At 43.9% G+C, this 14589-nt stretch overlaps 2 protein-coding genes across 2 annotated transcripts in view; one reads left to right on the top strand and one right to left on the bottom strand.

Moving 5' to 3' along the window:
- Window positions 1-848: 848 nt before the first annotated feature.
- tab3 (TGF-beta activated kinase 1 (MAP3K7) binding protein 3) lies at window positions 849-7605 on the top strand (the record flags this gene model as incomplete). Its single annotated transcript, XM_079221518.1, has 6 exons — window positions 849-950; window positions 1177-2437; window positions 3205-3365; window positions 3792-3885; window positions 5962-6045; window positions 7447-7605. 6 exons carry the CDS (start codon window positions 849-851, stop codon window positions 7587-7589), a joined length of 1845 nt encoding a protein of 614 aa, XP_079077644.1. The 3' UTR covers window positions 7590-7605.
- Window positions 7606-9863: 2258 nt separating this feature from the next.
- tmem47 (transmembrane protein 47) overlaps window positions 9864-14589 on the bottom strand; it is a gene marked incomplete at its 5' end in the record, with an annotated part of 5116 nt that continues 390 nt past the window's right edge. Inside the window, 2 exons of the mRNA XM_079221519.1 lie at window positions 9864-10064; window positions 10348-10488. Coding sequence (XP_079077645.1) covers window positions 9886-10064; window positions 10348-10488 — 320 coding nt within the window. The 3' untranslated portion in view covers window positions 9864-9885. The remainder of the gene's footprint in view (window positions 10065-10347; window positions 10489-14589) is intronic.

The following is a 14589-nucleotide window of genomic DNA, read 5'->3' as shown; positions in this document are numbered from 1 at the left end:
TGTTCGTATGCAGCTCAGCGACAAGGGGCCTGGTGCTGGAATGCGAAACCATAACTTAGTTAGTCCAACCAAATCGTTGACCAACCTCAGCGTACCGTTTCAGAAACACCACAGGACTCAGCTGTCGTCCAAGACATGAGGAAGACTCTCAACATATGGTGAGTTTTATAAAGCCACTAGTGGGCTAACGCTAACTTTAGCGGGGTTAGCTAGCTAATCCATCAACACTTGTGACAGCTGACCAGCTAAGCGTTAGCACAGCTAGCTGGCTGGCAGTTAACGAGTTGAGCTTATCTCGTTTTAAACGGGAGACTTTTTAGATGCGGGTAACATCGACACATCTCCCGGGAAGGGCAATGTTTCCTGTCGTAGCCGCACAGCACTCCTGTGTGGACGTGAGTGTGTGAGTGATGCACGGAGGCTAACAGATGCTCAGGAGCCTGCTAGCTAGCGATAGTATGTCGTCGTTGCTTGGTGCAACCCATTGGCTAAACAAACAACAACATACTGACTGCCACTCCTGTGCTAATGTGAATGAATGCCAGTAACGCTGGCGTGATTTTCTCTGTGATCGTGGGTTTATGTTTGGATTGGTGCCCCTCTCTTAGTGGTCTTTGAGAAGTCAGGTTGACATGCCTCGTATAGACTATAAAATTGATTTTATTTGTCCGCTGCAATCACTGCTGACGCATCGTGTGCAACAGACACTGCCAATGGGATTATTTCGAGCACTCCCTTGACGTTTTGAGTTTTGACCTCAGTTGTGTCTGTCATCTTTGTATCTTCAGGGTATGAGACGAGAACAGTTATTTCAGCATTTGCAGCTTTGGGCTCGTTGACGCTCTGTGATGGCGCAGGGAGGCGCTCAGCTGGACTACCACATCCTGCAGGACCTCAAGCAGCGTTTCCCAGAGATCCCAGAGGGTGTAGTTTCACAGTGCCTTCTGCAGGTAGACACACACACACACACACACGCACACACACACACGCTCAGAAAAGCTGTTTCAAGAATGTTGTAAAATGTTGCAGTGTTCACTTTGTTAGAAGAAGGTTGTTTTAGGATATCTTTCTATGTTTGGACTTCCTGATGACCAACCTTTTTAGTATTGTCCATTTATGATGCAGCCTTATGATCCAACACTGCATGGCTAACAATGTTCTCTGTTGCTTTCTCAGAACAATAATAACCTGGATCTTTGCTGTCACCTGCTGGCTCAGGAGAGTAACAGATACCTGTATGGAGAGTTCCATCACAGTCCAGAAGAAGGGCGACTTAGTCGAAACCACATGCTACACATTAGCCTAGGATACCCAGGCTCAGAGGCAGGCAAGACAAATGGAGGAGCAGCAGGAGTAGGACGCTCCCTTGTGCACAGCAACAGTGACACTCACATCGAACCCCAGCGGCCCAGCTATCCTGAGCCACTGTCGGCCCCCGCCACTATGGCTCCCTCCCCGGGTTACAATCCTTTCTTCATGAACGATCAGAGCCGCTCGGCTAGCACTCCCACTCCTCCACCCACAATGCAGGGCATGTCTCCCACATACTCCCCAGTCCCACGTTACACTATGAACCCTATAACAGTCACACTTTCGCAAAGTAATATACCCACTGTCCCACAAGCTCTGCAGATACCCCCTGGGCACTACGCTAACAGCACCAACGCCACCTTGTATATTCGACCCTCACCTTCCCAGAGCCCACAGCCAGCACCCTGGTCCTCCTCAGGGGTGCCTGTGTATCAGCATCAGCAGTCCCCGTACAATACTCCCACATACGGCTCGCCTTACAGCTCCCCACAGCATCAGGTCCAGGCCCAACCACAGCCCCAGCCCCAACCCCAGCACCAGCAATATGTCTTCCTCCCTATTAGCTCCCCAACCGTTCCCAGCATGCCCTATCATCACCAGCAACAACCCCAGCAACAGCCAGCTGTTTACAGGCCCTACCACACAAAAAACTCCCTGAAGAACCAGATAGAGATTACCCTGGAGGGTCCACGACCTCGCAGCAACTCACCTGTTCACACACCCCACCCCCAGGGAACGCTTTACATGGCCACCAGCCCTTCGCCCAGCTCCCCTTCGAGGGGCATCACTATGACTGGACCTACAGGGCCGGCATCCTTCCACCCTGGGATGTACCTGCAGCATCAAGGCCCTGCAAGGCCTCGACCTGCCTCTTCTCCTCAACCGGGCCAGTCAGCGTATACCTTCAAAATCAAAGTGTCCCCAGGTGGCCAGCCCCAGAGGTCCCTCAGCTCACCTCCTGTGGCCGAAGCAGAGTCTCTTCTCAACATAGTAGACCAGGGGGAACACAACGCCGCCCCTGCACCCATCCTGCCCATCTCTGCTCTGCCAGGGAACATTGTCAGTCAGTTTCAGCACATGCCCCGACGTTCAAGCTCAGGCTCTGATGATTATGCCTACACACAAGGTAGGATATTCTTGTTTTTTCTATCTATTACTCTGCATGTGTTTGCATTTCTTTCACTGATATTTTTCAGCTGGAGTAGATGTGGTTGTTTTGGGGATGTGCACATGATTACTAGACCAAAGCCTTTTATAGCCTGTGAGTAGCTGACTTCATCTTCAAAGACCTTCTCCTGGTTTATTAGTGGCTTGTCATCCTCCTAGCTTTGTTTTGCGCATTTCATATTTTGGATGGTATGAGAGATGAAGATTCACCTTCTTATTCAATTGTGTGCTGCATCCTTGTGGACTTTCCATGGATAGAAGGTGTTGCTACTGTATTTGGCAGCAGTCCTCATATGTCTTTTATGTTTTGAAAATGTATTTATTTTGAAATAATGACTGTGTTGTTTAAGTAATAAATGGCTAGGGTTGCAAAGGGTCTGACCGTTTTGTGTTTAGCTGTAATCTTCTTGGGGGGGGGGGCGTGTTTCTTCCCAGCTGTGTAAATTATGTAGTTTGTGGGACTGTTTGTGTCCACTTATCCTCCTTTTTAACTGTTTTTGTAGTCTTACGCTGCATACTGACAAACTGGTCTTTGAAAGTTGATGGACAGCAAGTTGGCCTTGTTTGTTTTATGATATGTTTATATTAGATTGTTCTGCTTTGATGTCGATGTTATGCTTGTATTTGGTATGGAGAAGAAACGGAGAACTAAAAATAACAGAAGTTTTTAGAACATTTTATTTATTTTTCTTGAATTTCAAACATGTTTTGTGTGTTTCCCTCCAGCTCTCCTGCTCCACCAGCGAGCCAGGATGGAGCGTCTCATGAAGGAGCTGCTGATGGAGAAACAGAAACTAGACCACCTGAAGTCCGACGTCAACAACATGGAATATGACGCCCTTCAAAGACGCTTTAGAAGAGTCAACTCCAGCAGTCTTATACCCAGAGTAAGGACTGAACATGGTTACTGTCTGCTCTTTACAAGTGTATGCCCTGACAAATCTTCTACTTTTTCACATGCTCACAAAAGGTGACGTACAACAATAGCCTGTGGCGTTATTATTCTTTTTCAAGTTCAGTATAGCAGCTACATAGCTACTCACTGACAGGGTTTGAACCAGGCTGTGGACTCATGTTCTGTTCATAAAAAAATAAAACGTTACTTAAATTGGTATTCCAGGTACAGCTGAAATGCCGCAATAATGATAAGACTAATTGCTGTATTGTATCATACAAAGTGATGTTTAAAGTAATTTCTTACCTGTAAGAAGAAGTTTGAAAAGGGGCATAGGGAATATTGCGGTATTTTTTTTTTTTTTAATTATTTTTTTTTTGGTTAATCTAACTGGGTTGTGTGTTTGCACCGTCTGCAGCCTGAAGAGATGACCCGATTGCGGAGTCTGAACAGACAGCTTCAGATTGATATCGACTGTACCCTGAAGGAGACGGATCTACTGCAGTCTAGAGGTATACATACACACATGCCAACACACACAAATGCACATTGCTACATATAAACCTTTTGAAGTGTTTCTCTGATTTATCTGAAAGCATTGATCTTGAAAGAGCCAAGCCCAGAAGCAGACAGAGTTGGGTCCAAAGTGATGGACGAGGCTCCATCACACTGCATACAGATGCAGCGCTCTAAAATGACCTGCTGGTCCGTGACAGGACCCAGGCCCATCCAAGGTTGACCCTCATTGGGCCCATGCACAGTGTTCGGCTGGTACGTGATCCTTGTTGATTACGTAACTGATAACAGCATTGCCTCGATATGCCCCTACTCACTGTGTGTGGAAATGACTTGCAGTGCTTTATATATTTACCAGGAGTGGTGTTTTTGGAAGCTGAAACGGTCTCAACTGGACCAGTTTGCTTGAAATCAGCTCGATGTCACTGAACATTTGTGTCGTGCTCCTCCTGGAAAATTCATGGAGCATTCTTCAACTTTTGGCAAACACTGGCTGAGACGTCATGCATGCAAGTTTTTAACACTGGCTTTCTCTTTGCCACTCTTCCATAAAGTGGCGAATGGTGAAGCACCCGGGCAGCAGTTTTTATGTATACAATGTCTCTTTTCAGAGCCTTTGAACACTGACTTCCCTCACCAGTGCCCCTCTCACACACTTGTTTTTGAGGATTGCCTGATTCTTAAATGAAGAAATTGGAACTTGCAGCTGCCAAATACTTGGATTTTCTGGTCGGCCCTGGAGTTTAAACGTATGCTACTTGGTTGCATTGTTTCAAGGAATTTCTGTCCGTCTGTGCATTCATCCGATCTACTTCAAACTTCACGGGTGTATTGCTGGGCACCCAAGGACATGCAGTGTTGAAGTAGGTGCAATTTGGACACGCAAGGTTCAATATTTATAAACTTTGAATAAACACGAGATAGCGCTATGTGCAGGAGTGAGGGAGTGGAGCAGTTGTCAGCAGCTTGCCTTTACAATGTGCAGCTAATAACTGCAGTCCCATTTGCTGCTGATGTGCTAATGAAGAAAGTAGTTCTAGAGTTGAATGCATGGATGTTGTTTTAGGCTTCTGAAAAATGGTCTTTGTTGGGACCAATGTAGAATGCAATTTGTGTGAGGGATCTTTGCATGCCTCTTTGAGCCCAGCTTTCATCACAAAGCTCATTAAGCTAAAGAACTTTGCGTGCAGAAAAAATTCCATCCAGGTGCAAAAATAAATCTGAAAATCAAGTTAATCTGACTGCGAGCCTGAAGCCCATATTTCTTTTTTATGCTGCTAAAATTATGCATCTAAGCGGACAATGAAATCCTATGTTGATGATTGTGGTCATAAATCTATATATAACTATATAAACACACAAAGAGTAAGCTTTCTTATCTTGTGGCCAAGTGAATACATGCCAGAAAAAAGCTCTGCTTCATCTCCTGGCGAAATCCTGAAACTGTGAATACTACTTGAACTGTTTTATTTATTGTAGCATTGGCCTTGCGGCCGTTCCGTCCTGGTTCAGACCAACTTGAGCGTTGCAATAGCAAAATGCAAAGGGCTGCGTTGGTTGTGGCGTGTTGCTTCATGTGCCAGTGACACGCTTGAATACAATCCAGGATGGTGAGGGTTAGATATCCATGAATCTTCAGGCTTTTTGGATGTCAAAACACTGCCCAGCAGTTTATAATACTACGAGACAGGATTTTACAACTCTTATTTAATACATCAGCCATTTTATTAAACTTCTGTCTTAAAGATCCTGAAGTAAACGGTAAGATTATGCTGTTCATGTTACAAATTAATCTAACAGGAATGTGCATGCACTTGCATGTATTTGATTGGCCAACATAGTATGTAGCCAAATGATATTTCATTACTTGGTTGCAAAAATGGAGCCAGATTAAATGTTGTTTTGCCTTTTGACCCTGCAGTCTTTTGTGTCTTGTGTTACACTGACTGAGGGGGCTTTATTGTCGGTCGGAACACAGCAGTCTGTCAGCAGGAGGATCGGTCTGACTGATTGGACTTGTGGTTGGGATGGACACTTCTAAATACATGTCTGGTTTCTGCTTTCCTCCGCAGGGAAGTTTGATCCAAAAGCAATGAACAACTTTTATGACCACATTCAGCCCGGTCCGGTTGTACCGCCCAAGCCTGGGAAGAAAGGTGAGAATTTGTTTTAACTACTTTAATATTAAAGTTAGTAATGTTGAGACATTTTCATAAGCATGTGTAAAGAAAATCTCAAATCTTCTACAGGTATGTAATATATTTATTAGGGCTGCAACTAACGATTATTTTAATAATCGATTAATCGGTTGATTATTTTTTTCCGATGAATCGGATAAAAAAATGGTTTTATCAAAAAAGCGTTAATTTCCAACCCTTTATTCAAAAACAGAAGTGACAGTGCAAAACATCTTCAGAAAGTGCACAAACAGGTTGCTCCTTGAACATCCCTGAGCTGTTAATTAAAACAACAAAATGGACTAACACTAAAAACATACACATCTATGCTTTACATCTGCCAAATGTGAGCCCTTTTTACTGTAATTGATCCCTCCAGAGGCTGCATTTACATACCCTGCTTTATCAATATGTATGAAATACTGGGACAGAGGGAAGCTGTACTGCTCCATATAGAGCGTCCTCTTCCTTAAACTCTTTCATTCTGGGTCTCTTATGACCACGACGTCACGTTGTTGGCTAAGCCCAACTACGTTCATTCTACTTTGAGTAAAAAAAAAAAACCTGCAGCCAGGTGTGCCAGTTTAACGTTAATGAGTGACAGCGTGAACTGAACCAGACCGGGGGGTGACGGCATTCTTCATCACGTTACGGTTTTTTACAAGCAAGACTGAACTGTAACGGAACGTAACTTTAACGACAATACACAACCCAAACACGTTAGCTAACGCGATAGCAAGCTGACTAGCTTCCATTAAAAACAAGTTTGAGGAACATGAAGACGCTGATTGGCCAAGACTCGACTTGTCAAAGATCTTCTATTTTTGAGAACATCACAACCTCAGCTTTTCTCGTGTCTCACTCCAATCTCAGAAACGCTGGCCGGCCAGTTGTTCCGCTCCGCTCTTTTTTTTCTTCTCCGCGACTTATTGCCCGGAGTAATAATCGCGCGACACAACGAATCGATAATGAAATTCGTTGCCAACACTTTGATAATCGATTTTTATCGATTCGTTGTTGCAGCCCTAACGTTAATATTGTTGCCAAGATGCAGGTTTGAGTTTTAGTGCAAGAAGGTTCAGCACCTTCCTTACTCGTTCACAGTACTTGGCTTCTTTTGCTTCCAGCAAATTGAAGAGTTGTGACATTTTTATTTGACAACCGAAACTAAAAGCTGAAGTGACTGTTAGTCAATGTTGTCTCCACAAATGGGTTGGCATGGAAACTTTTGCTGTTTAGTGAATGCCCACATCTTCCAACATTCATACTGAAGCGTACTGAAGCCTATACTGCTTCATTTATACTGAAGCTTGCATGCTCTTAAGTTGTTGCGTTGTGCAGCCTTTTTCATTTACTGCTTTGCTCTGTTTTTGTGAAAAGGGGATCAGGGCCCCAAGCCAGTCCCAGAGCCCCAGAGGGATGAGGACTTCGAAGGCGCCCAGTGGAACTGTGAAAGCTGCACCTTCCTCAACCACCCTGCCCTCAACCGCTGTGAACAGTGCGAGATGCCTCGTTACACCTGAGCTTAGCGCTGCGCTGTATTGCCCACCCCTGCCCTATCCCCTTGGATAGTATGAGCTCCACCCCTCCAAAAGCTGCAGAATCTTTCTAGAGGTCTGCCCCCTGTCTATCAATATGTACGCCTCTCTTACCTGCTGAGGAAGAGCCACTATCCCTCTCTGCCCACTTGTCCTGCTCCTATCTACTACTCCTGTGCACTTTGACCCCTTTTTCCATTGGAGGAGGATGATGATGGTTCTTATTCAGGACAGTTGGAGACTCTTTTCATGGCAAGTGTATAAAAGAGGAAGGGACGCGCTGCGACTCTTGGCAGTTGGTGCTTCAGAAAGGTTGAAGCGATTGAGGAGGAGGCGCAAGGTTTACCTAGAGAACATTCCACGAAGAAAGAGTGACTGCCCTGTTTACACTGCGCCCATTCCTGAACTCAAATTGGAGGCACTTCCACTTTAATCTAGGACCTGTGACTCCCACTCTGACAGTGGAACAATGAAAGCAATGGTATATACATTCTGACTAATGCGAAATGTAGACTGTACACTGTATCTGGCTCTGTATTAGAGCTCATGTCACTGAAAGAAGAACACTAAAGACATTTGCATAGGAGTATATTCCTGGTACTTTTATGCATATCATGACACCCTGTATTAAGTGTTCAGAAGATGTTGATTTCCTGTGCAAATCCCTCAACTTGCTGTACTTAATAAAGGAGCTGATTCTATGTGACTTGACCACGCAAAGCTGGCATGTCTGCATATATTTTTTTTTTTTTATAATTCAGACGCTCCTTTTTTCCCCACATAAACAAAACCCTTTTTTTTTTTTTTTTTTTTTTTTTTTTTAAACAGTACATGTTTATTACATTTTCATACCAGTGGAAATCAGAAACACAGCAGCAAATTGTAGTAACATGCACACACTCACGTTATCTAATGTTGGAGAAGTTTCTCACCATGTTTGAGTTATTACCAGTGCAGCGCTCCTGCTGCCACAGGGCTCACCTGTGGTGATCCCACTGTCCTTCAGGTTTGAAACGTTCCATTTTCTGCTCGATTGATCCCATAGTCTTCATAACACAAATCATGCACAGCATATTTCACTTGAGCATCTCCTAAAGTACTCCATTAAGAACCTAAACTTGGATGCAAAAACTAAGTATATAGTGACTTTTTCCAAAAACTACAATCCATTTAAGCCGCAGCCTCTCCTTATCTGTGTTGTGTTGTTATGGATGCTCACGCTGCTGTGTGCATTCCCATGCTTTACAGGGTGAGAAGATATGGAGGCATCACATGAGGGAGGTGTGTGAGCACATGCTGGGTGGTATGATCATGCAGACATGGCACACTCGGCATACATGGTCATTTGCCATCTTCCTTTCCACTGGTCTTGTAGTAAATAATACTTTATTATGCTTACTGCGCATACTTGCATATAGCACAACCATTTTTATCAAAAAGCAGATATACTTTGGGTTATGTTGCACGGTTACATCAGCAGCCACGCTTTACCGCTCTGCTATTCATTAACCAGTAAATGTTTTTCTCACCAGTATGTTATCATTTGGATGTGGCTGTGGAATGTTTTTACTGTCTTAGGTAGCTTCTATTTATATACAGTATCTCTGAGGTTTTTAATACACTCAGGATATGACAGGAGAACATGAAGCCATGTATTTGGAGCTTTGTGACATGCTTTCACTACTCTACTGGAGGAAGAAGGCAATGCCAAGTTCCAGTGGTAGTGTAACTCTGGGGAAATGTAGCATTTCCTGAGGTGTGCCTCGTCTTCCTCACTTTGTCATCCTCGTGATATCGCTTCAATAGGCCTCCCTGGGTCCGTTACTTCCTTGATTGGCCCGAGTTTACATCATTCTCTGCTCTGATTGGTTATTTATACCACCAAGTCGTCCTGGTGTGCGGTTAGTAAATCCATCTGTTCCCTCTAGATTTTCTGGCCAAATCTAAGACCTACTGGAGTTCCACTTAAAGGGGACACACAGTTATCTGAGTACTGCAATTCTCCCAAATTAAACTCGGATGTCTTTCCCCCACTGGGTTTGCTGCCAAACCTTCTGAGAGAGCACGGGGCTTCAGTCCAATGAGTGAGGATAGTCTTTTGAGACAATAAGTTCACAGTATCAAATGAAATACCTAATTTCTATTCCTGAAACTAACAATAAGTGTTTGTATGTCCTGTTTGTCTTGTCTGTGTTTGTGCACTGTGTAACGGACAGAAGGTTCCTATTACTGAGAGGACACCGGGTGAAACGGTCTCCATTTCTCCTCTTGTCTCACACATTTAATAGTAGTCTTCATAGTTTTTGGGGTTGAGGCAATAGAGGATGGCTCCTCCGAAAGAGAAGATGGTGGATCCCCAGGCCAGGCCGTAGCCCCAGTTAAACTCGTGGTACACCCTCAGACTGATCGTCTCTATGAACTTGATGGGAAAGAGGACCAAACTGCACACCTGGAGCACCACTGCAGAGGAAAACGGGAAAGAGAAAGTACTAATGTTATATATTATATAGATAATTATGGTAGATGCATATAGATTTAAAACCATAACTGACCCGCTTCCAAAATTATTTATTCAAATAATGAATGGTTTTAGTGCCTCGCCCTTGAATCTTTCCCCTGACCGCTATAACGAATGTAGATTGTTATGGAAGCTGGACAGTCATTGTTTTGTATCTGTGGACCGTCCCTCAGCTCTTCCTTAATATTGTTTGTTGTTTTTTCGTGACGCAGTCTCTTTACGTACCTGCGGAGAACAGCATGACGGCCACTGGCTTGTAGCAGCGACTCCTGGAGCCAGAGCACAGGGAGATGAGCGCCACGAGGAAAGAGAGCAGGGTGAGGGCCGCCCCCCCCAACAGCAAGGCCAGTGTGGCGATCTGCCAGTCTGAGACAAACACACACAGGGACAGAGAGGAAGGAGGCGTTGAGGGAGGAAAGACATGAAATCACGCTGAGACAGAGAGTGACTTGTAGGTAGCTAAAAGGAGGTTACTCTGGAGAGCCGTGTCTGCGCTGCTGACAGGAGGGAGGAAAGTGGAGAGATGAGGAGAGATGGAAGGACAGGATGGGTCACAGGCCCGGTTGGGGAGCTACAGTTGCACTGCCATGCTGGTTCTTACACAAGAGAAAAATGATTCAGCTCACTAACGTTTGTGGTGATTGTGTAAACAGTGACTCAAAGGTTGAGACAACTCCTCGTGCATATTCTGAGAAACTGCTGATGGCTCATCGTGTTTTGATGTCAGCCACTGGGGATCCATAGTCAAGGAGAAGAATGTGAACCATGCAGCGAATAACTCTCAAACTGAGCACAGCAGTTTTCTGGCTGACAGGAAACAAACAAATGCACACATGCCTGGCTACGCACGGATATCAGCGGGGTCAGTAATGGATCACGATGCAGCATAAAGGCTTCTGTGAGGTGACTCAGATAATGAGTATCCCTCCCTCCTGACTGATGCCAGCTCAGCAGCATTCTCAGCATTTCATTCAGATTTACTCCAAAAACAGAAAAGTGGAAATAACTGCAATTTCACTTTTCTATCCTTGTTGGAATACTGAAGAAGAAACAAAAAACCTGATCAAATTGGAAATATGTCTGTCAAAAAACACATTTTCTAGTATACATTTTAGTTTGCTTTGTACAAAAAAATCACTTAAGTAGGGGAAAACTTTTTCCCGAGACTTAATTAGCCATGGGACTTTAACTAAGGACTGTTGAGAGACAAACTATGTATTATTGTTTCGAGATTAAGGGTCTCTTTCGTTGTTTTACTCTGTACTTATGGAAACAGGAGGTCCATTTGTAAACAGGGAGAGGATATTATGATGAAGCATTTGATTACACCACAGGAAATCATTTATAGTACAGGAGGTGGGGGGAAAAATAACATCAAAGAATAAAGGGAATTGAGCCCTGCATCAGTGTTTCTATATCCCTGGGGTGTAAACATTTTAATTGAAAGATTGTAATTTAGAGTATGTTTTGCCTTTTTTTTAGGTAAGTATACATTGTGTTGTCTATTAAAGCCCAGGAAATAAAAATGATTAAGCGTTGCCAAGAATATTTCCTTTCTGTTAGGGCAGAAAATCATTAGAATGTTCACCAGCGGAGAGAAAGTAACGGGACATAAGCTGCTTAAAATACAGTTCCCACTCTTGTTGGAGGGAAACTTTATTTCAGGGGCCAAGCAGCTCAAATATAAACAAACATCAACTACGTCTGACCAAATATGGTTCAGGATTTAGAGTTTAAAAATGGGTCCTGTCACCACAGGATGTTGGAAAAAGCCCACAAAAAGCAGAGCACCCGCTCCCTCCAGCCTTCAGCTTGCACAACACGAGGCCCCCTTGAAGACCGACCCCTTGAATGTCTCTGCCACTGCCTCACTGGTTCCCTCTCAGCAAAGGGCCACAGTGACTTGACCTGTAGTTGACAAAGCCTATCATTGGTGAGATATCTTCTCTCTGTCGGTTTGGTGCCTTCAGCCCAGCCAGCCTTATCAGTGCGCTGGTGAAAACAGCAGGATGCAGAAAGTCATCTCATCTCAGATTTGGAACAGACTCCGTACTCTGTGCAAGAAACACCGCCAGAGTCAGATTGCTCAAAGGCTTTGACGAGCAGGAGGCGCCAAACTATTAATCTGAGCCCAGCATGATGACAGATGGAAAAGGAGATACAGTACATAAGATCCAATCGGAGCATTAATTATGGTCACTGCTTTGGTTTTAATCGAAAGAATCCTTCAGGGGCCAAATTCTGTTTCTTTGTCTGAGACAGTGGTGGAAGATCTGTGTCACAAAAGAGCCTTGAGTGTCTCTTGCTGTCACACACACTCAGTCTCACTCTCTAAAGGCAGCAGGATGGAGAAATTAAGAAGCAGGAAGATCTTCAAGCAGAGGTCCCTGGTTCAAAACCCCCCAGTGTCCGTGAGCAAGAGGCTGAACCTATACAAGCTTAACAAGCTCTCTGTATCCAACATTTAGCTGTGACCTCCCTCAAAGACAACACAGCCACCCAAATACTGCCTGGAAAAGGTATTACATTATTAATATGCTTTGACATCACTGCGTCTGACTGAGCTCGGCTCGCTAACACACCGGCTCCACATTTGTCGCTTCATCTCGCACCGACCTGGCATCCACACACACACACTGCTCTTGCACGACCGTTCCACATTCCTAGCTCTGTAAAGTCTGTATCTTTTATACTTGACCTCCGATCCTCTGCCTAAGTGTGTATGTGTTAGAAGAAATAACTGAAAGAGAGGAGGAGCTTTTATTTCTGCATAGTTTAAAACACTTCATGAGCATGTAACAAGGCAATATCTCACATGTGCTTTCACGCTGCACACACATGCAGGCCTTGCAGAAAAAGAAAGCTCAAAACATCTGAGCGGCCAGCTGGTGTTTCAGACTAACAGGATTTATTTAATGCCCGGAGCATGACACTGAGGAAATATTGGGGGGCTGGTAAAGGGGAAGGGGAGGGTGGGGGGGGGGGGGGGGGTAGAAGAAACTGATTACTGGGATTCAAATCAATAAGCCTAGCCAAGCACAGGCCTGAGGAAATGGACAGTTTGCTGTGTGCATTTACTGTGGTATGCTGCTGCTGCTGAGAGCTGAGAGCTGACACGGAGACTGCATGTCTTTATATGGCACCAAAGTGCACTTTGTCTGCGCTGACAGAGGAGAATCGGGGCCAACGTGACCCACAGTTACTCATCTCTCAGACAGAAAGAAAACATTTTGTCAGACTAACAAAAACACAATTCCCCACTCAGCACACAGGAGGGGGTCAGACGCAACACAATGTTAAATATATATATATATATATATATATATATATATATATATATATATATAGGAGCACACCGAGAGACACAGGAAAATAATGAAGGCAGCTGTAGTCCGGAGTGTGAAATAAAACAACAATTTACATTTAAAGAATAGAATTTAGACAATGTGTATGCAAATCCCTTATGAGATAAATAATACATTATTCAGTGCTAATCACAGAGCAGTCACAAGAAAACATCTCCAAAAAACAATAAAACTCCATGAAAGTCCCTAGAGTAAATATTTAGTTATAGTGATTGTACTGGAAAGTGTTTCTATATGTTATATTATCCACTTGTAAACTACTGTATTACAGCAATACCATAAACTGTGGTCTAAAAACATGCCAGAGGTAAATAATCCTCAAAACAAAATGAACATTACAAATTTCAGGGCTATGTGTATTTGATCACATTTGATTTTAGTTGTCAGAACAGAGCCAAACAATTTGTTTTTTTATGCTGTTCATAGCAACTTGTTCCCAACCGGTTTACCCCTGAATGACCAGCTGTGATGGAAATATGAAATGCTTCCAGAAAAAAACCTTGATGGTGACTTCATAAAGAAGTTTCCTTAATAGAGGGACATCAGCATTTCTGCAGTACTTCACTTGTTTCCCTGGTTACTAATCTCCAGGCATCTGGATCTCTGGGGAGTTCTCTGCTCTGAGTTGCCCTCGCTCCTTGGCCGGTGAAGAAACCCACACAAAGGCTCATTTTGTGAGCAACAAAAGGCCAAATGAAACCCCAGCTGGACCGCTCCTGCCCAGGCAAAATTCCCACATCATTCAGTGGCGAACGAGGCAACATGTTTTAGAAGAAAAGTTAACTAACCAACAAAGAAAAACTAAATATGTCTTACTCATTAGACTTTGACACTCAAGGATAAACTTTTTTTTTCAACACTTTTCTTTTTAATTTCCCATGGAAGGCAGCAATGTGCGGCATTGTTCACCATCTTATTTAATGTCGAAAAGTTCTGCAGTTTAAATTAACCAGGCAATTGCTCATTATAAAGTAATTAACATTTAGCACTCTCTTGGGTGATGTTTTATAATTCTCACCCACAGAACAGATTGGTTCGGCAGTGCACTGTCTGCGGGGACCCTTTGTTATCCCTGCACGCTGAGCATCTGAATGTCATTTCA

The sequence above is a fragment of the Taurulus bubalis genome (genome assembly GCF_910589615.1).
Source record: "Taurulus bubalis genome assembly, chromosome: 7".
In the NCBI taxonomy this organism is placed as follows: Eukaryota; Metazoa; Chordata; class Actinopteri; order Perciformes; family Cottidae; genus Taurulus; species Taurulus bubalis.
This window is presented reverse-complemented; position numbering and strand designations above follow the sequence as displayed.